The sequence below is a fragment of the Hyaena hyaena genome, unplaced genomic scaffold, assembly GCF_003009895.1.
Source record: "Hyaena hyaena isolate Hyena2069 unplaced genomic scaffold, ASM300989v1 scaffold_109, whole genome shotgun sequence".
Classification (NCBI taxonomy): Eukaryota; Metazoa; Chordata; class Mammalia; order Carnivora; family Hyaenidae; genus Hyaena; species Hyaena hyaena.
Window position 1 is genome coordinate 3201922 of NW_024080740.1, and position 24445 is coordinate 3226366.

General features: G+C 41.8%; 1 protein-coding gene and 1 long non-coding RNA gene across 2 annotated transcripts in view; one reads left to right on the forward strand and one right to left on the reverse strand.

The window, feature by feature from the left end:
• The window catches only part of COL1A2 (collagen type I alpha 2 chain), a 36158-nt gene extending 17250 nt beyond the window's left edge, over positions 1 to 18908 (reverse strand). Inside the window, exons 1-28 of the mRNA XM_039236240.1 lie at positions 18755 to 18908; positions 16206 to 16216; positions 15589 to 15603; positions 14919 to 14954; positions 13661 to 13753; positions 12325 to 12375; positions 9475 to 9519; positions 9334 to 9387; positions 9185 to 9238; positions 8822 to 8875; positions 8346 to 8399; positions 7799 to 7852; positions 6021 to 6065; positions 5675 to 5728; positions 5528 to 5572; positions 5106 to 5159; positions 4513 to 4611; positions 4354 to 4398; positions 4145 to 4243; positions 3608 to 3661; positions 3335 to 3442; positions 2921 to 2974; positions 2731 to 2829; positions 1774 to 1827; positions 1210 to 1308; positions 769 to 822; positions 244 to 297; positions 69 to 122 (exon numbers count right to left, since the gene is read on the reverse strand). Of these exons, the coding sequence (XP_039092171.1) occupies positions 69 to 122; positions 244 to 297; positions 769 to 822; positions 1210 to 1308; positions 1774 to 1827; positions 2731 to 2829; positions 2921 to 2974; positions 3335 to 3442; positions 3608 to 3661; positions 4145 to 4243; positions 4354 to 4398; positions 4513 to 4611; positions 5106 to 5159; positions 5528 to 5572; positions 5675 to 5728; positions 6021 to 6065; positions 7799 to 7852; positions 8346 to 8399; positions 8822 to 8875; positions 9185 to 9238; positions 9334 to 9387; positions 9475 to 9519; positions 12325 to 12375; positions 13661 to 13753; positions 14919 to 14954; positions 15589 to 15603; positions 16206 to 16216; positions 18755 to 18824 (1662 nt within the window). The 5' untranslated portion in view covers positions 18825 to 18908. The remainder of the gene's footprint in view (positions 1 to 68; positions 123 to 243; positions 298 to 768; positions 823 to 1209; positions 1309 to 1773; positions 1828 to 2730; positions 2830 to 2920; positions 2975 to 3334; positions 3443 to 3607; positions 3662 to 4144; positions 4244 to 4353; positions 4399 to 4512; positions 4612 to 5105; positions 5160 to 5527; positions 5573 to 5674; positions 5729 to 6020; positions 6066 to 7798; positions 7853 to 8345; positions 8400 to 8821; positions 8876 to 9184; positions 9239 to 9333; positions 9388 to 9474; positions 9520 to 12324; positions 12376 to 13660; positions 13754 to 14918; positions 14955 to 15588; positions 15604 to 16205; positions 16217 to 18754) is intronic.
• LOC120234407 lies at positions 95 to 8820 on the forward strand. Its single transcript, XR_005529081.1, has 4 exons — positions 95 to 157; positions 929 to 1064; positions 7896 to 7989; positions 8675 to 8820. It is a non-coding gene; the product is annotated as an uncharacterized LOC120234407 (long non-coding RNA).
• Positions 18909 to 24445: the final 5537 nt, after the last annotated feature.

Sequence of the window (24445 nt, forward strand, 5' to 3'; positions counted from 1 at the left end):
TGCTGTGGTGATTTGTAGCTGGACAATCGGACTAAAAGGCAGTGTTCTGTATGTTTTAGCCGACTTACCTGGAAGCCTGGAGGACCAGCGGGACCCTGTTCACCTTTTCCACCTTGGACACCCTGAAAGCGACAGTAAAGAGAGCATGAATAGAGAGGTATGCCACCCCTGCCGTCTACTTATACAACTTTTGGACTGGAAAAATGTAGGGCAGCAAAGAACAAGAATGGAAGAAATACCCACCTGTGGTCCGGGAGGTCCCTGAGCACCATTGTTTCCGTCAGGACCTGGGGCGCCCTGAAATATTTCACAGGAAGGCACAGAATTACCAGTGAGACAGTTTAAGAAGCCTCAAAGCCTCATGCATTGCTTCCTCAAAGCTTATCATCTTAGAATGACTCATTGTGGGTCCCCTGCCCCAATACTAACTTTTGATACGGCTTGTGGGAAGTCCACAGATGGAGGGCAATTTACGAAGGCCAGAGAATGCTACTAGCCTTTGCAGAGCAGTTTAATCATAAAATAAATGAAAAGCAAATTCATCCATGAATACTTTAGACCTAATATACATTCTGATTTGTTACAGCTCACTGCCTTGTGTGTTTTTGTTTGTTTGTTTTCTTAAGAAGACATTTTGTGATGGTAAAAGGATAGTTGGGGATGCCATTTTGAAAAGAAAATGACAGAATTCTGTCAGGTGGCCTCAAAGGAGGTGTGTTTCCTGAGCGCACACTAGGTGGGCAGATACACGCAGAAGGCAGCGCCTACCCGAGCTCCAGCAAGGCCAGCATGACCTTTTTCACCACCTTTGCCAGGTTCACCCTAGAACAAACATTAAAAAAAGGACACATGTAATGTCAAATTCACCACGACAACTTTGCAATGTTAATTTCTTGCCTTTTTTTTTTTTTTTTCCCAACGTGCCCAGTCTTTGAATTCTGTTAGCCAAGGCATGATCCATCATCTTGCAAGTCCAAGTACACCAAGGTGTGGAGGCATAGACTCAGGATAGATGGATTTCCATCAGGTGTGCAGTGACATATTGGAGATCAGTTATTAACGTGGTAAGTGGCTTGCTGTTTTCTTGTGTGGAAAGGGACCTCCCCCCACCCTCTTGAGACAGACTGGACTGAGGGCAGGAGAGAAAACAGAATTTTGGTGAAATGTGGCAAAGAAGTGCCGGGGGAGAAGACGGCATGGTGTTCTTACAGTGGGGCCTTTGGGGCCAGGGAATCCGATGTTGCCAGGTTCTCCTCTTGCTCCAGCTGGGCCAATTGGTCCAGGCCGGCCATCAATACCAGGGAGGCCCTGAAAGCAGAGTTTATTTAAAGCTCACTGGGCACCAACAGGGTCTCCCGATCTCAAGCTTGTGATGCTGCCATGGGATGAAACAGAATCATTTTCTGAATGCAAACAGCTTCCTGGTATAAAGGGTCAATAAATTATGATTCCATTTTCCTTTACTAAATAGGATGTCAGTACACACACGGCCAAGTCAATCTCATACGTACACAATTCCTGCTTTCCCCTCCCATCCCATACCCCCGTCACCCTCTTCAATTTTCCCTGCCATGTTTTCCTCTTTCCTTCTCTCCTTTCAGTCCTGCGTTCATTTGGACTCCATAATTACAATCTATTACCCTGCATTCCCAGATGATGTATGTGGCTGATATTTATTTTCAATGTGTTCATGTATAAATAAGCCACAGAATAGATTTGATAAGGGTGCAATAAGTGTCCTTGAAAAGAGAATGGAAAATGAGCAATTCTTACCATGGGACCTTCTTTGCCAGCTGGGCCAACATTTCCAGGGGCACCAGGAAAACCCTAGAAAATAAATGAGGATGCTTTCAGGTTGGCACTTTAACGCACAGACTCGAGGCTTCAATTCATTACAATCTCACAAAAGCACTTTCCACCCGACTTCTTGTTTGTTGCCTAGGGTAAATCATTAGGGGTATTAGCCGCTAGCTGGGAGGTATGAAAAGAGGTCTGAAATCTTGTTTCTTTCTATCTTTTATGCCTTTCCTTTTATTGGATTCATTTACAGATGTCTCAAGAAACTGTTAAGCACCATACATTGTATCATGTTATTTACCTCATAACAGAAAAACAAATACTTTTAGTCAGCAATTTTCAAACTGGATTTTTTATTGCTATATTTGGTGTCTTTATTACTTGTTTATGGTCCAATTACAGATGATATTCATCCATAAGAGATAATGGAGGCAAAAAAAAAAATCACTCTATTGCTATGGATTAGAGTGTCTACGAATCTAAAGGTCATTTCCCCGTGGCTAGTGTGATGCTGAATACATTATAGCACTTTGTGATTGCTGGAAAAATGATTTCACTTATGAATCTAATACACTGATAATGTATAGTCCTAATACGTTTCATGAACACCTTATATAAAACTCATAAGTTGAGATTCAAGATTCATGCTGATAGGGAACCCAACCTAATTTGGATATATTAAAATCAATCTACTCTTCCAAAAACCTCACAGCCATCGTATCAAGCAATAAATAAGAAATTTACGAACTAACCAAATTTGTCAAAATATCTCTGGGCATTGATAAAGTTAAATTAAAAAGCCAACCATCAGTAAATCTACTAGCAGATTTACTTTTGATGATTTTTTCTATTGTCGTCTTCTGATATGAATCGTCCCTTTAAAAAAGGAAATGGTGCCAGGTGTGACTCGCTCAGAATCTTTCTGAAACTCACCCGGGGTCCCATGAGGCCAGGCTCTCCGGGGCGACCAGCATCTCCATTAGGACCTCGGACGCCAGCAGGGCCAGTAGCACCACGGGGTCCGGGAGGGCCCTATTCAGCAGAAGGGGAGAGGAGGGTGCTCAAGCCGGGGACGCACCCACCCCCCCATGCTCTCCCCAGGAGTAAGTAACGGACAGCTTACCATGACACCGGCTCTGCCATCAGCTCCAGGGAGACCACGAGAACCAGGACTTCCCTGTGAGAAAGGACGCAAAACAGCAAGAGTCAGAGAAAATCCTAGAATCCAGTGGGGCAGCGTCTATAGAAACATGGCATATGCATGCAAGGAACCATGGTCCCCATAAGGGAGACGGACAAAAACAAACCAAGGCAAAAAAAATCTCACCCAAACCCCAGAGGAATGTGTGCAGGAGACATTCTACAAAAGTAGGTCAATACTGTTTCCAGACCAGATTGAGTCACTGATCTAATAAAGCAGATGGAAAGCAGATGCTCCCTTCGTCTAGAAAATACACTCAGTCATTCCGACCAATTCCAACGAAGGGGCGTCATATCCCTCTGGGGTGCCTGGGTGTCAAGAGCATCTGGGACCTACTCTCAGCCCAGGAGGCCCGGAGGGGCCGGTGGATCCAGCTTCACCATTGGGGCCTCTCTTTCCTTCTTCACCACTGGGACCAGGAGGACCTTGGGGTCCAGCGGAGCCCTGTTTAATGGAAAAAGCAAAGAGGAGGGAACAGAAGAAAATCACTTTTATGTCACATCCAGCCAGAGGGAAAAAATAATAACCATTTTTTGAAAAGCAGGAGTATTAACTTTTTGGATCGGAAAAGTAATAACCCTATAAAATTGTGATTATAGAAGTACTTACGGGCTCGCCCTTGTTGCCACTCTCTCCTTTGGAACCAGCTGGACCGGGTTCACCCTAGGGTTCCATACAAAACGGTGGTCAAATGACAAATACTTGTCCCAACTCTCTTACAGACAAACATCTTGGAATATTCAGGGATCAAGGTAAAGAGAAGTTCAGTTCCGTGAGAAATGTGCCCAGTTCATATTTAAACAGCTTACAGGCAAATGGTTTAGGTGAAAGGACAAGGCTGACAATAGAAAGGTACCTCGCTGATCTTTGGGCAGTGTTCTAGGGTAGCGGGAGGGTCTGCGTGCGTGTGCGTGTGCGTGTGCGTGTGTGTGTGTGTGTGTGTGTGAGAGAGAGAGAGAGAGAGAGACAGAGACAGAGACAGAGAGAACATACATGTGCACGCACTCATAGAAGAAATACAGACTAAAAATGGTGAGGAAAGAAAAAAGAAAAATGATAAACCCACAAGAGGAAGTCTAGATGGCGACAAAATGATGGCACAGCCAGTATTTCAGGAAGCTGAAAGCCGTGGCCATGATCACTTACAACGAGTCCTCTGGCACCAGTAGCACCAGCAGCACCGACAGGGCCAGGAATACCCCGGGGTCCAGGAAGGCCGGGAGCCCCAGCGACACCGGGCAAGCCCTGTGAAGGAAATGCAGGGTGAGCCATCATGAGGTGACCGGCGGTGACGCGGTACCAGCTCATTACAGTGCTTTTAAAAGCAGAGCAGCACGTAATAGACAAATACTCACAGCAGCACCCTTAGCACCAGTCAGGCCGTTGGCTCCAGGGTTACCCTAAGAAGAAAAAGAAAGGAGAAGGATATCAGTTAATGGGAGTTATTTCCCGTCTTCTCTGACCCCGCCTTCACGCTCTTCCACTCCTTGAGGTTAGTGACAGTGGCCACTTACAGGAGGTCCGACGGGGCCAGAAACACCTGGAAGACCCATTTCACCACGGGGACCCGCGGGGCCAGCGGGACCAGGGTTACCCACAGGTCCAAGTTCACCCTAAAAGAAGGAATGACACTGAGGCATTAGTCTGCAAATAATGAAACAGCGTATCTCCATTTTTAGGACATCAAGTTTCATGAACTTTCTTCAGAGCTGCAGTCAGTTCCCTTATCTGGTTTGGTACCACAGGTTTGGATTTGGGTTCCTATTTTCCGGGTCTAGTTCTGCCATCTTGGCTACCATCTTCACATACCTCTGTCTCCCTGCGTGGAGACTCTGTTTCTCAGCTAGTCAGTCCTGGGAGTATATTTCAGAGGGGTCCCCTAAAACAAATCTCCATGTTGGCTTTTTACATCTATGGCCTTGGGCTCAAGTACAGAGACACGATCTGTTTCACGTTTGGAGTGAGAAAAGCAGTCCTTCTATATCCACTTGGAAAGGGGGACTAATTAAGGTACCTGTTCTGTAATTATCTATCTGCAAACACAGTATCTTTCACATCAAATTAAGAAATTTATCAAGGTAATGACAATGGTCACCAGTGTTTTTACCTTGGGGCCGGGAGCACCTGGGAAGCCTGGAGGGCCGGCAGACCCAATGGGACCCTGAAATCAAAGTCGAATGTGATAAGAAACTTCCTGTGTTAACAACACAACAAGACTAGAAGATTGGAGTGGCTCACAATGGCCGGTTCGTATTTCTATTTAATATTGGCAAAGAGAAAACTGACAGCTAGCCTGTCGTCATTAATATCAAAGGGGAGACATTCAAAATATCTCAGGTAAGGTAGATTTTCCTTTATGCATCAATGAAAAGCCCTAGGGATACTAGTACTTACAAATAGAACTTTCAAAAGACCTCATAGGACACTTGGTAAGGTGTCTAAAATGGTGTCATTTTATAAATTAATAAGGAAGATAGTTCCCATCCCACACTCTCAACCCCTTCCAAATTCTTCGGTGTCAAAACTTACAGCAGGACCCACAGGACCCACACTGCCATCACTTCCACGGGCACCCTATGAAGAAAATAAGGAGAAGAAGTCAAGAGGAAAAGTCAAACGGCAGTTGTTAGAGGACCGTTTAAAAGGATAAAACAGGACAAAATTGGAAATACTCACAGCGGGGCCAGGGGAACCGACACGTCCTCTCTCACCAGGAAGCCCACGAGCCCCCTAAAAACAGAAATATTTTCAATGAAATCCAGAATGCTAATGTAAAAAAACGTCACAGGCATCATTTGCTTTGTCCAATTTCCAACATACGCAAGAATCCACTAGAAATAAACAGGTCTTGTTCTAATTCCAACTAAAAGGTAATGGATTTCAATTAAGTATGCAGAAGGTTATTAGAAAAATATCAGAGAATACAGTGCTGAGGGAAATGGTCGTCAGCAAAAACATTACAGAGTTTCCAGCTTGCAAAGAGCGTACACATTTAGATATATATCAGGTAATCGATACTTACTGTTTGACCTGGAGTTCCATTTTCACCAGGAGCACCGGGTTCACCCTACATGGAAAAGAAGGATTGGGAGTTTGGTCATTACAGGTATTGATTATTTTTTGTCCTGATTGGGTAATTTTTACCCTCTTATTTTAATTTGAACCATTTATATATTTTGTAACATTCTGTGTACATGCAGCTTCCCAATTATGCCACATACATTTTTTAAATTTCTAAAATGTAGGCTTTTATTTAGATAATACCAAACATCACAGTACTAAGGACATGTGGTTATTTGAGTGTTATTTACCCTGGCTCTAATATTTCCCCTTAGGATTTGGATATCATTTCGACTAGGCTTACATATTAGGAATAATATCATAAAAAGAGATGGCAGAGGATAAACTGCTTTCAATCAAATCATATTTACCCTCTTTAAAGTTACTTTTTAAGTTTATTCTATTTATTTATTTTGAGAGTGGGGAGGGGAGGGAAGAGAGAGAGGGAGAGAGAATCCCAACCAGGCTCCACAGTGTCAGCACAGAGCCCATCGTGGGGCTCGAACCCATCAACCATGAGATCATGACCTGAGCCGAAATCAAGAGTCAGTCGCTTAACCAAATGAACAACCCAGGCATCCCTGAAGTTACTTTGAACACTAAATATCTTCACTGTTGTAAAATATGCCTGGAAATTTAGAGCTTCCTAATATTCTTTAGAACTATCTTATTTATTTCCAACCTATATTCTTGAGTAAAAAGCATGATGGTAGTGGTGGGGGCGGGGGGGAGCAGTAATTTAATAAAATGGTACACATAAAGAAACTTTCCTTCTAGATAATCTGATGAAGATACAGAAGAAACAGGTTGGAGACACCCTTTAAGGACCCTCCATTTCTAGGATTCTATGTGAAGTGTATTCTTTGGGAGTAAGTGCAAATTAGAGTCAGGGATTCCAACCTAAGGCCTCCTAACTCTGGGCAAGCCACTCATTCTCTCTAAGCCTCAGTTTCCCTCAGCTGCAAAGCGAGGGGTTCTCCAAAGCTCGCTGTGGCTCTAACATTTGCTGATGCTGGGGCTAGTAGTCTAAGCTATTACATTAGGCTCTAGGGAGAATGAGTTTGACCTTATCCATTTGTGTGGCAGCTGGAAAGTTAGAGCAGGCTCTCCATATTCACGTTCATTTCTGGTCCCACTAGTATTCGTCACTCATTAATTTGTAATTACGTTGGTATTCACTTTAATATCACATTATCTCCTTAATAGGAGAGAGAACATTTTATAGTTGAAAGCGCTGTCAGAGAAGAGCCTAGCCAAGAGATAACACACTTCTGAGACTTTAATTACCTAATTAAAAATTTTTTGAGTGTGCACAGATAAATCACAGGAAAGAGGTTGAAAAGTGGATTGTGACATGAATGTACCTATCTAATTTGTGCATGGCAAAGGAGAATTTACAGTGTAAAATAACATAGCGTTCTAATATCTGATTATATGTTTATTTACTTTTATTTTGGCTGCGGAGATCAGCTGAAATTACAGGAGGATAGGAAATGGGGGAAGAAACTACTGACATTATTTTTATCTCAACTGTTTAATATTGAATTAAATAAATATTATTAATAATTGGCCTGTCGTCACAGAATCCTGTATCCTCCCCATTAAGGGCTCTGAAGTATTAAAGAGGAAATAAGATACTCTTTGGAATATAAGCAGTCTTCAGGAAAAATATACTTTCTGATGGTGATGGGGAATTACAGTCAATTGTTTTAAAAACAATGCTTCTGATGTGGTATTTACCTTCACACCTGGAGCACCAGGCTGTCCCTTCAATCCATCCAGACCATTGTGTCCCTGAAATGCAAATTCTTATTATTAAAATTCTGTCCCATTATAGTGCTTGGTCAAATCCAAACCTCCTGGGGGAATCTGGTGACCGCTTCAGTGCAATGGAGTGTCCAGCGCCCAGCAAACTTGCTCCGTTTCCCCAGGTAAGTTGCTAAACCTCCCTGCACTTGAAAGGCAAGGCTATAGAACTAGATGCTCTCTCACATTCTTTCCATCTTTAATCATTTTACGATCTTCAGATGGTTATAAATACCTCTTACGTCATGTGCCTTTTATACAATTTTCTCTGTAGGGATTCTCATTTCTTGGGAGCTATGAACAGACCGAAAAAACTATACCCCACTGCACTTTCCAGCCATCCGAACTCTTCTCTCACTCTCATTACTCTGGCGACTTTCAGGAGTTTGGAAGCAAGTATGTGTCACCCAGGAGTTTAAATATAGATGAGGTTTTGCCTAAAAATAACATTTTCTTTCCTCTGGGTAAAGAATGTGCTCACCCTAATGCCCTTGAAGCCAGGAAGTCCAGGAGTCCCAGGGAAACCGCGAGCACCCTTAAAAAGAAACACAGAAGAAGATAAATAATGTTTTCGCTCTCAATTCAAAAACAGCGATTTCTTCCCTCCAAAGTATGTCTTCTCGTGGAGGTTCAAGCTTGGAATCAATGGCTGGGATATTTTTTTAAGCACAGAGCGGTAAATTAACTTGCTCTATTTTGAGTAAGTAATACTATGGTATTTGTACAAAACATGATTTCGTTTGTAGTATGCTTACTGTCATTAAGACGACATCATTTGCGTTAATGAAAACTGTATGCTTTCTTAACTAGGCTCCTTGATTTGTCGGATGTCTTCAGTGAGGGGTGCAGGTGTTCAGACATCCCTGGCCATTTAGACTGATTCCAGTTTTACCAACCGTCTTGTATGCGAGATGCCCCTGGTGTCTGGACTGAATACACGGGGGTAATAAATCTTACCTGTGGTCCAACAACTCCTCTCTCACCAGGTCGTCCAGGTTTCCCAGGGTGACCCTGAAACATGAAAACATCGTAGGGTAAGCCGTTTTTCTTGCTAAGCCATCAGATGGAAGTCGGAACATCCTGGTTTTTACAACAGGGGGAACAGGCGTCATATAAAAGTGTGGGTCCAAATATATATTTAACAACTACTTCCCTTAAACCAAACAAATTAAGATTTCATTAAAAAAATGTTTTCCATATGGGGAGAGTTATATCCTGCATATTCAGCTTTGGCAGAATACTTCATCTGAATCTAGACATTCTTGTTGAGGCAGGAGTATTTAGACGGTGTTTTGGAAATGCTGATGAGTAAATACTTACATCCTCACCGGCCTTGCCAGGAGGCCCAGGGGGACCACGTGCACCCGCAGGACCCTACGAAACGAGGAGACCGATCATTTCATTAAGGTTGTATCAATAAACATCTTGAAAAAAAAAATCTTTACCACAAAGGGGGAAAATGTACTCACAGTTTGGCCAGGCTCACCAGGCTCACCAGCAGGTCCTTGGAAACCTTGGGGGCCCTAAAAGAAAACAGAAATGTCGTGCTCCGCACCCTTGTTTAATTCTGTCTTTTTGTCGAAGAGGAACGACCAGCTTCCGGTACTTACGGGAGCTCCAGATGCACCAGGAGGCCCTCTCGGTCCCATCAAACCCTGTAAAGAGGAAAAGTATAGTTTGCACTGAGAAGCTCCCACAGCTTTGGTTTAGGCTAGAAAGGAGGGCACAGTAGGGCCATAGACATCTTGCGATGGACACATGAAGACAATTATCCCGGTTTTATTTCATAGTTTTTGTGTTCCCAAAGGAGTGCTTAATGACCCACGTTTCCTCCACTATTTCTCTGCCTTTGCTCTCACTTCTCCTAACCCAGATCAGCAGAACCCAGTTGGATGGGTGGCCACAGGTTCCTGCCAGTCGCGCACAGCTGGGCACACGGAGGCGGTTCTAAGGCCATGAAGGGGATCCGCCTTTGCACAGTAGAGAATATATGACCGCCTTCTATGCAGCTGGCGAAGCTTTTCCATTTGGGTTCCCTTCATCATATGTCATCTCCCCGTGTCATAGTCAGCTAAGAAATTGATATGTTTTTTTGGCACAAGAGGCATGAGTTGAAAAGGATCAGAAGGCCTTCTTAAGGATTAGAGGGAGGCTTGTTATATAACCTTATGGCTCCTTTCATTGGTGACCAATGAAACTGTCAAACAAAAGGGGATGTAGTGAGGGGTGAAGGAAAAAGAAAACATTATTGAAACATCCTCCTGCAAGGATCTGCTTTTTTCCTGAAACTGTGGCCCACAATGATGGCAGATTGTTCTTTTTGTTCTTCGTTCTGTAGCACACAAGTAGAGCCAAGCGGCGTTACTAGTTTGGGAGCTGGCTCCACATTCGTGACTCCCCCTCAACCCCCATGCAGTAATGAATGCCTGGGCAAGCTCTCCTGTAGGGGCCGGCTCCTTCACGCTGAAAATATTGCATAGACAAGTCTAGGGTAATTTGTTCGTGACACATGAACCATGGGGGCTCTGTAGGCAAGTCTGCCCCACTGCATGAAAGCCTAGGGTGAAATAATATGGATTTTATTAAAAAGCACATCATCTTAATTATAAGAATTGTTTGCTTTTAGAAATTGCTTCCACATTAAAAGAAACTGTCACTTTTCAATCAAAATGATTGTTTAGGTATACGTTAAAAATAATTTTCTTTGACTCCATGAATTTTTAATTACATTTATTCATTTTTCCACGTATTTGCAACAATTTCATTTACATAAAAGGTAGTTTATTTTGTGGGGGCTGTGAGGCGGACCATGATTACTCATTAATTCAGAGAAGAACCCTGTGGGGTTTTATAGTTATTGATTTTCCAACATGGAAAATTATTTTAATACTTTATGCTGCCTATCTTTCTTATTTGTGAGCCACATATCTGTTGATTACATATGTCTGTGACTGTGTGTGGATGTAAAAGCTTAAATTATATTCCACTGATATTTAAAAGTAAAACACTCTCTTTTATGCCCCCCAGAGAATGTTCCAAAGTCAGGGGAATCTGAAATCCATATTAATTTTTTGGGCTTATGCAGGCTTTTTAAAAATTATTATTAGTGTTTCACTTTTTTCCCCTTTAGCTTTTTCTTGAGACATAGGTGCTGCTTTAAAACTGACTAATGTCCAGCATTAGCTAAGACGGCTAATTTCAAATATCCAATATAAACAAAGCCAAAGAAAATCTCTACTTCTTCATTTCACATATGGATGCCTTAAATTACCAGGCAAAAGCAGGAAATTGGAAATCATCAATTAAAGGCACATTACTTCTCAAGTGAGAGTTTTAATTTACAGAAAATATTATCTTGCCCTTATAGTGTATTAGCTTATTGCGGACCATTAGGTCCAGCCAAACATCTTCTTTTGAAGATAGAGCACCGAATGCATTGTCCAGGTAAAATTTGTATTTTAAAGACCATATTAACTTTAAACTGCAGTGTTTAATCAACTTAATGTTTTTAGTTCCAGCAATTTTCCCCTTTATTTTATACATACTAGTATATATTTTGCATGCTCGTATCATTTTTTTCCCTAACACATCTCACTACGGCTTGTTGGAAGGTTCACTTGTTAAAGATAGACCATCATCATCATAATCATATAGATGCTTTTCAAGATGTTACTCAAATTATAGGATATGTTGCTAACTATGTGTGCTGAGTGATATGAATGCTAAATTACATTCATATTCTCTTCTATATTGATTTATAGCTAATAGACAAAAAGGGGAATTTTTATTGAAAGGTATAAAAAGAAACTTCCTGTATTGGTTAAGTACTTGAGGGAGGGTGAGATTCTGTCATAGTCACTGCTGCATCCCTAGTGCATAAGGCAGCTGGGGGCTCACTGAAGGCACCTGATAAATATTTGTTGAATAAGTTGATGTTTTATTCGAATACTAGATACACAAGACATGACGTTGTTGATTATTAGACATCCTGCTTGGAGGTTAGTCCTAATTCTGCCATTAACCACTTCCATGGCCTTGGGAAAGGGCTTAAACTCTCTCGCAGTAGAACGAATGGGATGGACTAGAACGTGTTCCTTTCCGGCAAGTTTATAGAACTTAATAGCTCCGTCTCTCTAAGGGTTGCTTAAAATTCTGAGCAATAGCAAAGGATGTAAAAAAAGTTAATCAGAGTGATCAAGCTTTGAGTTAAATTGATTTATCTAAGCCATGGTTACTATGTCCAGAGATTATTTATACTTTGGAAACATGGTTGTGGAGAAAAGTGAACCCCCAAACTAGGCTCAGATTATTATAGCTTTGAATATAAAAGGAGATACCGCTTTCATCTGATCTAAGTATTGAGTGTTAACCTCGGGAACTCAGGAAATGGCAATGTGAAATATTGAACATTAAAAATAAATTCTTTTGGTTTTGGTTAAGATAAAAAGAGATAAGCATACCATTGGTCCAGGGCCAACTCCTTTTCCAGGGTCATACTGAGCCGCAAAGTTCTAGAGGGGAGAAAACATAGTATATACGTTATAATTACCAGCCCTATAGTTCAGTTTCTCATTCTACTTGTAAAGATGTTTACACTATTGTTTAAAAGGGAGCTATATTTTTATATAATTATTAGTTTATAATTCCACAATGAGCTAAGTTCCTAAAAAGTGAGGAAAAAATGCAAGCTTAAAAAAATTTAGTCCACACCTGGTTTGAAGTGGGAAGCTTCCCTACCTTATTTTTCAAACCCTTTCCCGCGTGGTCACTCACCTCCCCCCTGTCCCCACCCCCTAAACCTCTACACTGAGAAGGGGGAGCTTTCTATACTTTAAGTTCCTGGGGATCCCTGATAAATTAAGCAGAGAACAAGAGGTCACTTTTCTATTTTCACCTGCTGCCCAGCTCCTCCAGAACTACCCAAAGTGACTAAGAGACCTTTTTCATGCTTGAGTTTCAAAAAGGATATAAAGAGTTTTCAAGTTTAGAGGAAAATTAAATTAAAATGCCCCTTGGAAGATTAAACTTTTAAAAAATAGTTCACAGTAATAACTTTACTGTTAAAGATCTTTCTTATAGTAGTAGATCTATTAAAAAAGGTGCTTTTTAATGCACTCAGTAGATAAGCAATCATAATAAGATCTTTTGGGGGAGAAAGGTCTTATTTTACTGGCATACAGTTGGGTATTAGAATCAGGCTTCTGATTCATAGTGCTAACCAATTAAGCAAATATGTTTTCCTTCCTGCAGTGAGGCCATTTGGCACTCATACCATTGTTAAAGACATAAAGCGAAAAGAAGATATTAATGAAAAAGGGAAATGTACTTTTCTCAAATTAGTTTCAAGCAAATTAAACCTAAAACTACTTTTGAATGTTGGTTCAGCAGACTTCAAGCCAAGGAGAATAAAAAGAGTAGGATGTTTGTGAAATTGCTGAAGATCAGGGATTTCACTTATAATTCAATCTAATCAAACTCTTTAATAATGCAACACCTCTTATTTGTGCCCTACTGATGAAAGATATTAAATCCCCAAATTAAATAATAGTTGTGAGGGCTGCAGCTACCTCCCGTGCACACAAAGACCAGGCCTGTAATTGACAAGGGCACACAAAGAGAACAGGCAAAGCAGAATCTTGAAAGAAGAAATGAAAGAAAATGAAAGAAAATGTACCAATATTCAATAGCAGACTCTCCCTTAACTGCTAAAAATAAGTTCCACAATGAGCCTTCTTCCAATAGAGGTATAACAAAACTGAAGTCAGCTGTAAGTTAGCAGTGCTGAAGACACCTTACCCCGCCAAGACCAGGGGGGCCAGGGGGACCGGGTGGACCAGGGGGACCTGGGATACCGTCTTCACCATCTCTGCCTGGTGGGCCTGGTGGACCCTGTTTTGTAGAAAGTGAATAACGTCAGGGTTAGACAGACCCCTCAGGAATCTATATATCTAAAAGGAGACCTAAGAACACAGTGGTAAGATCAGTTGTTCAGCTCTTTCAACGTGCGAGCAGTCAGGAAATGTAATATGCCGTATTTATCACTAACGGAAATTCACTTACGACATGGGTCTTAGAAGGAGGTTTACTGACTGACACACAAAGAAGACACAGGGAGAGTAGTTCCTCTGGAAGAGGGATATCTCAGCCTTTGAATATTAATTCATAATGGAGCTCCAGTATTTAAATAAAGATGAAGATTACAACTACAATCTAGACTTCTATAAACTTCATATGGAGAAGAGTGCACAGCGAAGTCCCATGTATACTGAGTGTCAGTTTCAGACTGATGAACTCATTCAGTTGTTTTGGTTTATTATGTGTGAACAGGAGATTAATTGATATGACAACTAATAAAGCCACTTTATCACAAGGTAGAAAATCCTGCAGATTTCTTACCATTAACACTATGTATGTTGTTAAGATAATTTACTGACATAATGCTACCTCTAATGGATTGTTCGAGTGGAATGCCTTTTAGTCTGTACTTCCCAACAGACATAAGATGTAGGTATTTATATACCGGCAAAAGTGTTATGTAATGCAAAAGCATGTAGTTATACATGCCAAATAAGCATAGCAGGGAGATCTAAGAATATGATGAATAACTTGTAAGCCTAACTTGCACATTTACAAATTTAGACAGAAACATGTTGCTGACTGCTTTTTCACTACTATTCCCAGGTTACGTAAGAGATCTTACTTGAAAAGCAAACAAAACATGTGAAAAGAGCGGATGTATGGTTGTAGGTAGATACATTTCCATTATGCATGAGTGGGACAGGTCAACTGAAAACGAAGAAAGATACACCATGCAAAGAATATGGTGGCTTATAATAGTTTTGCTTTCTAAAAGGACAGTTTTGATCTAAAAAAAATTATTGATTATATGTAATAAAGCTCATTCGCCTTTTCTTTAGGTCATTAACTGCATAAAAGGTGGTGCAAATATCTGGATGCATAGTATTCTTACAAACTGTAAAAGTTTCTTGTAGTTTCTAACATGTAGTTATTCAGATATAGTTCAAAGCTTTTTAATAGTTCAAAAATTACACACCCTTTCTCCACGTGGTCCTCTATCTCCAGTTGGGCCCTACAAGGAAGATACAAACAGCATGAGAACAAATGTGTAAGCAATTAACAGTGAACATGCAAGCATTCTTGATATAGTCAGTAAGACTGATCTAAACACAATATTATTAGTAGCTATAAAAGTGGCATAATACAATAGAAAAAAGTATATTGTTTTTATTATAATGACATGGAATGTTTTTAAGCTGGGAGACTAGAGGCTATAGTCTCCAGTCACTAGGCCAATATTATAACGACTATTTTTAGAAATATGATTTCTGTGGATAAAATTACCATTTTGTTACATCGTTAACAGTATACTTATATAGTCAAAGCCCTTTAAAATAAACTTTCATTTACTACCTATAATTAACATAATACTCATTCCATCTCCAGAATTAAAACAAGTCTTTTTTTTCTTTAGTATGTAAATCACCAGTTGGTATAATATCAATGTAATTAGAGATAATTCTGGAAGATAATAAAGCTTGGTTATCTTTAACATCAAAGATACTTTATTTTATGGTTTAGCTAATGCATATTCATGTGGGCAAGATCTTGACAAAGTATTTTCCTTCCGTAGTCTACTTAAATTTAGCTAAATTAGAAGTTCTTTCTGATCATTTCAGATATTATGGAAAATATGAGACTCTTACCTTTCTTGCAGTTGCCTAGAAAAGAAGAAGTAAGAAATTATTAGGAGGAAAATTGTATATGTGCTTTTAAAAATGGCTCCCAGTTCTGTGTGGTATACAAATATATCTAGAGTATATATACTGTGCGTACCATTATTTCAACATTTCAAAGTTTGATTTTAAATTTTACCAATAAATTAGATAAAATATGTTCAGAACCAAAATGTATACTTATCTGTAATTATGCCTCAAATTCAATTCATGAGCTAAGAATTTGTTCATAATACTCTTGCAAATGATTCCAAGGGAGTAACAAAGATTCTCTAGCTCTGTGAAGTCTCCTGCTTTGTAGTAGCGGATGCTTAAAACCCAAACTTCCACTGGATTATTTATTCTGTTTCTTATGAGTGCTCTTATAAGGGTGGTCTTATTCAGTAGCACCGCCCATTTTGGAAATTGGGTGGGTACTTTCTAGGCAGCCAGCAAAGTTTGACTACCACAACTCTTGATGATTTTCTTGGGAATCCAGGTTGTTCAACACCAATGTAGCCTCCTCTTCCTCCCCCCCGAGAAGACTGTGTGGCCACAGTAATCCCAGTATAAACAGAAAAACAAATTCTAAAAATAATTTTACTCACCTCTTCTAAAGCTGTAGAGAAAAGGGAAAAAGAGGGAAATAATTATAAGTATCATTTCATTGATCGATAGCAGTGATTAACAAACAGATATATTAGTCTATAAAATAGACTTATCCAATCAAAAGATTGAGTGTTTTGTTTTCATTAAGAATATTCTGATGACTTGGAAATTATGCAGGTCAAGAATATGGCAGGGATCAGCAGTGTGAATGGTTTGCAATATCAATATGTAAATATATTTTGAATTAAATTGTTAATTATTTACTATTTTATAAATGCTGTTAAATATTAATGTGTCTGAAGGATATTTCTAATGCGTAGTAATTAAGTTGGTAAACTGCATAGGTGAATCATGAATGTGAGTAAGACCGGTACATTGATGAGGAAATAATTTATGGTTTAGATAGGTTTTGATACGTAAAAATCTAAAAAAAGGAAAATTTAGGAAACTATGTTACCTAAATAGACTTTGTTCTTTTATAAAAGTTTCTTAGTACTTCACTGAATTCATACCATTCTTAATGTCCTTTTTCAAAAGGTCTAATTTGTAAATTAGTCACTATGAATATGGAGTCATTTGGATATCTGAAATTTTGCTTTAAACTGGTTCACTTAAATTAGGTAAGGTCATTTTGCCAATACGTATCACTTTTGTCCCTGGGAAGGAATTGCTCTGTATAAATGGAAAAACTGTGGATTAAAGATCTTGAGAAATAATGGGAAAAACACACTAAAGTAATATCCCCCCCTCCCCCTTTGCCATAATTGGTATAAGTCCTTAAAGACCGAATTCCTCTCCTATGGTATAAAAATTATAGGTTAACACAGGATATAAGAGTGGCCAAGCTGGCAACAAGATGAATCACCCCTAAAAATTGCTTTAATTAGGTGGCCAAGAAGTATGTCATTTGGAGTGAGAACATCTGTTACAACAGTCACAATTCAGGAGGGTGGACCACATCCAGCACTGACATTTAAGGGCAATTTATAAGAATTACTTTTAAATTAGGAAAATGATATGTTTACTTCATTGTGTCCATCAGTAGGAAGAATAATTAGGCCTAGACTTGATTAACAGAAGTCCTTATGATTTTGGAAATTTGCCTTTTAATTACTCAGACTGAGCCATTTTGAAGAAATGCGTGTTTGGTAACTTTTATTCCAAACTGTAGTTGACTGTAGGTTAGAGGTGAGTTGCCTTTTGTACTTCAAACTTCCCTAGGTCTGTTTTCATCATTTCTTTAGGAGCCAACTCTTTCCCCCATCCTCAGATCTCATAAAAAAAAAATAATAATAATTGGTAATGTGAATTTCTTCAATACAATCATTCCTTAGTATCCACAGTGTGTATACTAAAAGTGGACAAAGGGAGAAAACACACAGACAAAAGTGAGTCAACAATGATGCAATGATAGACACCGTGGCATATGGGTGGAGCAAACTTTCTGGAGTGTTGGGTGTGGCCAGACACCCCTCAAACCCCACCAAGTCAGTATCTTTGGTATCTAGACAGCCATTTTCAAGACAAAAATGAACTGCTCTTCTCCATTCTATCTTGACATAGAAGTCTGGTCGTAAAACCAATGGCTGGAAAGTGGCCTTGGAGTCAATCTAACCTCCATCCTCCATTTTAGAAAAGGCTCAGTTTGACTTGCCAGAGGTCACGTGGTAAATTAGTGGCAGAGTCATTGGAAAAACCTGGTCTCTAGAGTTTCGGATCAGTGTTGATATTTCTCAACGTACTATGCTCAGAGTCTGATTGTCACTGAGGACGTGTTAAAGAGGGAACTCTCAGGTTCAACGAAAGGTAGGACAGATTTTTATTAAATAAAGTTACCATTTCCGTGACCAGATAATAAATGGAGAAGCTAATTTTACTATTCAGAATGTATCCATTCCAGGGAACATCCATTTTCCTTCCCAGGATACACTGACTAGCTATTGGGAATGGCTTCAATCAGAAATGCGGGTCACCTCTGTGTGTAAACCCGTAGAGTCTCTATGGGGATTCCATTAGCGTTTAAGGCCTGGTCCTCTGTCCTTTCCTTGTCCTCCCTCCAGAGGGCGCCCCATAGTTATCTACCTCATCCAGGCAAGCTTCAAACCGCCCAGAAGAGAAAAGCCCATAGTCCAGATTTACATAGTGGGGTAAGTTTTGTATTGCTAAATTAAAGGGCTTTCTAAAGCAGGCCTCAGGTTTTACAAGGCAGCCATCAGTGCAGTTATGGGGCCTGCTAGTTAATGTCTCGTCCTACGGAAAAAAGACGGCCTTTTGAGCTTCACTAATCAGAGGACCCAGATCAAATCAAGACTCCCTTGGAGTGGAGAGAAAAGTTCCTTAACTTTTGTTGAGAGTTGAGCCTTTTACGTTTTCATTTTCTAAAATAATTTCCATGTTTTTCATCCATGCCGGTGGTTCTCCACATGCCAGGGAGCCTTCCCTCCAAGCTGTGCCTAGAATTTACTTTAGGTTTTCATTCTTCCGACCAGGGCGCCCACCCATCTAACCTTTCTCCCCCATCTGCCCCAAACAAGCCGAAGGCACTTACATTGGCATGTTGCTAGGCACGAAGTTACTGCAAGCAGCAACAAAGTCCGCGTATCCACAAAGCTGAGCATGTCTACCACTTAGACATGCAGACTCCTTGTGTCGCAGAGCCCCTGGGTCACCGGCGGAGGTATCACCTGGCGGGCGCAGGCATGCAGTCGTGGCCAGTACCTCCAACTTCGCTGAAACCTCCTGCCGCCTTGGTGCTAAAATAATAAAGCCCGGATCTGCCCTATTTATACGGCCAAAGTTTCCCTGGCCCGAGGGTGCCTCCAAAAGCGCCTCCACCAATCGGAAGGCTGGGGCTGGGGGCCCGGGCAGCCACAGCTGGGAGGAGACTGCGGGGGCGCTGGGGAGGGAGCGAAGGGGGGAGGGACGTGGCCACGGGGCTGGCTTCTTAAATTGGTTCCATTCTTTTTGAGGACGTGGACACTTTTGAGGCTTTCAAGGGGAAACTCTGACTCGCTGTCTGCATACCTCCGCCCTCCCCATCCCCCCTCTCTTCCCCGCCCTTTCCAAGTTTGGAAACACTTTTGGACACGTCGGAGCGCTCTGCAGACACCGACGTGGGCACAGCTTGCAGATCTCCGGGCACCGGGCAGCTGTAGAGGGGACGGGAGCCCGGAGATCAAAGCAGGAGCTGTCCAGCCCTGCATCACCTCGTGCCCTGCGGGCCACCCGCAGGGTGGAGGGGGCCCGGCGGGGGCGGACAGAGCTCGGGAGGAGGGAGCGGGGATTCTACAGCGTGGCGCAGCCGGAAGCCGCCTTCCCCGCCCCCGCCCTCTCCGCCGGCTCCCGCCCGCTCCCCGTCTCCAGTTTTGGGGCGTGTGTGCGCCCACTTTTTCATCACTAATGCTCCTCCGGGATAGGGTGAGAAGGGGTTTCTGACTGTGCCGGGTTGGGTTGGAGTTCGAGGACGCCTACTGTCGGGAAGGAGGGGGGATCACGCGAGGGGCAGCGTGGCAACGAGTAAGGGGGGGAGGATGTGCTTTGCGCACACAAGACCAGATGGCCATCGGGGAAGTCCTTCGACCTCCTCCCTTCCCCCCAGCTGAGGCCGATTCTCAACTGAGGCTTTGGAGATGATCTGGCCCTGCGAAATGACTGCAATGGACGACCTGGACGACTCTTCATGGGGTCTCTCGTTTCTGAGGTTCAAGGGGGAGAATTTCCCCTCTCCCCTTCAGGTTTCCACTCTCCACCGCCTCTTCTCCAGACATCTTGTCCAGATTTACCGGCTCCAGGTTGAGCCTGGGCTCAGATAACTCTCTGCTGAGTCCACCAATGCCCCTCTGGCACCCGGGGCGCGTTCACCGACCCCACTTACAGGCAACGCCCAAGCACCTTCGCGCCTTTCTCTCCTTCCCCTCCACACCTTGAGGGAAATGTCTAGCTCATCTAGAGAGGCTTCCAATCCGACTTTGGGATAGGGCAGTCTTCTTTAGTAAAACCCCAAGTTGTGCCCTCATCAGTGTGGATATTAACTTTCTCCTCAAAACCCAACCTCCTTCTCCCCTTTTGGCCACATCCCAATCTCTGCTCCCCAGCAGTGGGAGGAGGAGTTGGGACCTTGACCTTGAGGCAAGGAGGTTCCTGAAAGGCCTCACTGAGAGCTCAGAGAATTGTGGAATACTGACTGGGTGCCTTCAGCTTCAGTGGATAGCCCTTTTCCCAACCCTCCTGAGATGTCTTTGCCGGCCCGGAGGAAAGGCCATAGATCTGGGGCTGTACTTAGGCTTACCTCGCACCCCCAGTGAGGCAGTCAGGTGGCACTCAAGAGTACCTTGGGCTCCCAGAAGTCAACTCGAAAGGGCCATCTTTAGGTCAATTCCCTCAGGGGCCAAACAGAAATGAGTGGGCTGCAGCTCCTTGCCTCCCCGCTTCTTTCCCCTAACTCTTCCTTTTTTGATTTTTTTTTTTTTTTCGGCTGTGCTTTAGGGAAGATTTGCCTAAGTTAACTCCATCAGCGGCCTCTATAAACAAAAGGGATTGAATATTAAAGCTGGTTGCAGCCTGGAAACTTAAAAAACAGCAGGTTAAAGGAAATAAAAGGAAACAATCAAAGCTGTAATAGACCTTTTCTTTTATTCTAATTAAGGGCATTGACTGGGGAGATAACTTGGACTTTTTGAAGTAACTTGGAGTGAAGGAATTTAAAAGGGTGAGGGTGTCTGATCAGTTTTAGGAGGGTGTTTACTAGGAGGACTCAGTCAAATCCAATAGTTCAAATTGGAGAATCTTTTTTGGAAGCGCGACCATAAATTCTCTTTTAGCATAAAGAATACTCAGCTAGTTTTGGAGAACTAGAAAAATATAATTTCAAGCACACGTTCAGAAACTTAAAGGAAAAACATCTCTGCAGAGTAAACCGATAACTTGGAACACATTCCTAGAAACTGATGCAAATACCAAAGGCTGCCCGGCTCCCTCCCTGCTGATGTGGCAGGCCCTCGCAGTCGTCAGCATTTGGTGGGAGGCCCTGGAAATAGATGGAACAATGAAAATGGTGAAAACCGAAGGGGAATTTTTCTTTTATAAGCGGGAGACTGATTCCAGTCCCAGCCGTGTTTATAAATTTTTTTTTTAACTCTTCTTACTCCTTGCTTAATGGGGAAGACGGTGTTTATATTTAGATCTCTGTTAAATATTTTATGCTTCAAACAGAGAGAAGCTTTTCATGTGGAGAGGGCTGGGGCTGGGAGGAGAGGTGATCCAAAGCCTAAATGAGTGCCCTGGTCATGTCTGCCACGGTGTGTGAGTGTAGGAGGGGTTGGCGGATTGGGGACTGAGCCTGAGAGGAGAGGAGGGAGGCAGTAGATGAGGGAGACACTGAGAGCCGAGGAATGAAGGGATGGAAGAAGGGAGGCAGAGATCAGTCTTTTGCTTGACAGTTAACACCTGGGTTCGTGTTCCTAAAGTATTCTCTGTTGCAAACAGATGGTCTCCTCAGCTCCTTACACCCACAGATTTCAAATGGGTCACATCTTAAAGTATGATGTGAGAGTTGGCCTGTTACAGGGACGTGAAGAGCCCGATGAAGCCACATTGTCTTCCGTTTGTATTCTTTCTTTACTTTGATCACAGTAAGCATCTGAGTGATGTCTCCTTTCAAACATTTGTTGAGGATCCGCTCTGTGAAAAGCCCCACATTCTAGTTTGAGTTTGCATTGAGCTGCTTGTCAAACAATTGTAAGAAGGTATTAGCTAATAATTAAGGTGGTACCTGACAAGGTTTGAAGGCTTACTTCTTTCTGTGATATGTGTTTGGAAGGCATGGAGATTCCTGCCCTATATCATATCAGTTGGGTTATTCAGCTCCTGCTGATTATTTAAATGAGACCAGATGTGTATTCATTCAAGTAATGTTTAGTGTTGTGCCAGGCACTGTGCTAGTTGGTGGGTTGAAACAGAATGACATGGTCATTGCCCTCAGGAGGCTGATGGTCTGCTGGAGGACAGAGAAGAGTGTGGGGAGTACTACCCTGGGGGAGGACAGGATGCTTTTTGGGGGGAGGGGAACTTTTAAGATGAACACCTAATCCAGACTTAGGTAGGTGGAATCAAGGAGGGCTTCTTGGAGGATGCAACAAGATCAAGCCCTAAATATGAATAGGATTTAGAAGACATGGGGGAGAGATTGGGCACAGATGCATTAGAAAATATGGCAATTCTGGGGCACCGGGGTGGCTCAGTTGGTTAAGCTTCCAACTCTTGATTTCAGGTCAGGTCATTTTCTCATAGTTTGTGAGTTTGAGCTTTGTGATTCTCTCTCTCCCTCTCTCTTTCTGACCCTCTCCTGCTTGTGTTTTCTCTCTCTCTCTCTCTTTCTCTCTCTCAAAATACATATATAAACTTAAAAAAGAAAATATGGCAGTTCTGAGCAATGGAAGCATTTCAACATGGTGGGATTGTGGAGTGGTGGTGGGTAGAGTTGAGGACAGAGAACAGAGGACAGACCTAGAAATGAGATTGGTAGATTTGGCAGGAACCAGATCAAAAGCACCTTTAAGCTGTATTCTAGTATTTGTGTTTCCTAAACTGTACAATCAGGAGTGTTTGGATGATTTTTGAGCAGATAAATTATGTAATGAGAAAGGGCTTCTAAAAAGATGGTTTTGGCTGCAGTGCAGAGAAAATTATTAGAGGGGGACCTAGTGGAGACAGAGGAGCCAGTAAGGAGGCTGTAGCAGTAATTCTGCCAGAAGACAATAGTGGTCAGTAACAAGATAGTGCTGTTGGAGCTGGAAGTAGTCTGATGCTTGGTAGGTGGGAACATCAGCAGCTGGCTGCCTGCAGGCAGAGTCTATCTAGCTGGGAAACATTTGAGGGGAAGAGGTGAAGAAGGGGAGGCTACAGAGGCCAAATCTGGGCATATCAGTGTTGGGTGATTGTGGACTACCCAAATGGATAGTTTTTGTAGGTGATTAGTTGGATAGGCTTGGAGTCCAAAACTTATGCTTGGCCTGGGTTTATGGACAAAGGAGTCAAAGATATTAGATTACTAATGTCACGTAAGTGGGTGAAATCCCCCAGGTTGTATGTGTGTGTGGAAGTGGACAATAGTAAAAATCCAGAACAAAACTCTGAAGAGGTCCAGCATGTAAGCAATGGACAGAAGGGGAAAATGCATAAGGGTGACTGAGAAGGAGCAGCCACATAAATGATGAAGGAAAACCATAGTGTGTCCATCACAGAAAGCAAGGCAACAGGTTGTTTGGGGGAGAAGAGGTTTTTGGGGATGCTGAAGTTTCATATATTTCTGAGAAGTCAAGTAAAAGCTAAAAAGATTACATAGATTAGTAACTTGGAGATCACCGGTGATCTTGGTGAAGTGGTTTCAGTGGAATGGAATCCAGCTTTGAGAAGGCAGAAGACTGAGGTAATAAACACGTCTAGGGTAGAATTTAAGTTATACAGGGAGTATAATAGGAGTTGGGAGAGAGATGGGATATAGTTTAAGGATGATGTTAGGATTCATATGGAAGACAATTATGTATATTAGAATAAGACCATCTGAAGCAGATGTTTAATCTTAACACAAACCCCACTTTAAAGACTTCTACTGAAATGCTCTTTTCCTCCTTTAGGTTTCCTGCATTATACCCCTCTTCATTTGCATTTTGCATTAAATGCTTATAGATTTTTTTTAACTTCATAGTGAATGAGCATTCTTTTTGGGGGAGTTCTCTTTAAAAAGTGTAGACAGTCAATTTATCTCATAGTTTAATGAATCCCAGTTTAATCCAGGGAATTAATCTGGGACTCAGTGCCCCATTTTTCAAGTTTAGAAATATAAAATAGACACCCATTTCTTTACTTCTGCATGACTCTGAGTGTCCTGGTGTACAGATTGCATGGATAGGTTTGTTTTGTGGTATCTTGTTATTTTCTGTTCTAAGCCTGATAATTCCAGAGGAATCTATTAGGGCATACAAATCTCAGCTTTCAATTAAGTCCACCTCTTTCTTTGAGAAGATGCTGATTATACTTCTTCAGCTAGTTCCAAATCCATCCTTAAATTGAAGTGCACCAGAATGCTGATGCATTCCAAAAGTCCACTCTGGCTTATTAGAACTTCAGTTGGCTTGATTTCCAGACTCATATTTTTCAATTCTTTTCAAGTAGCTGGACAAAATGAGGAGAATTTTACTTCAGTTATAAAAAGGATTCTGTGTGACGGTAGTTGATTGAT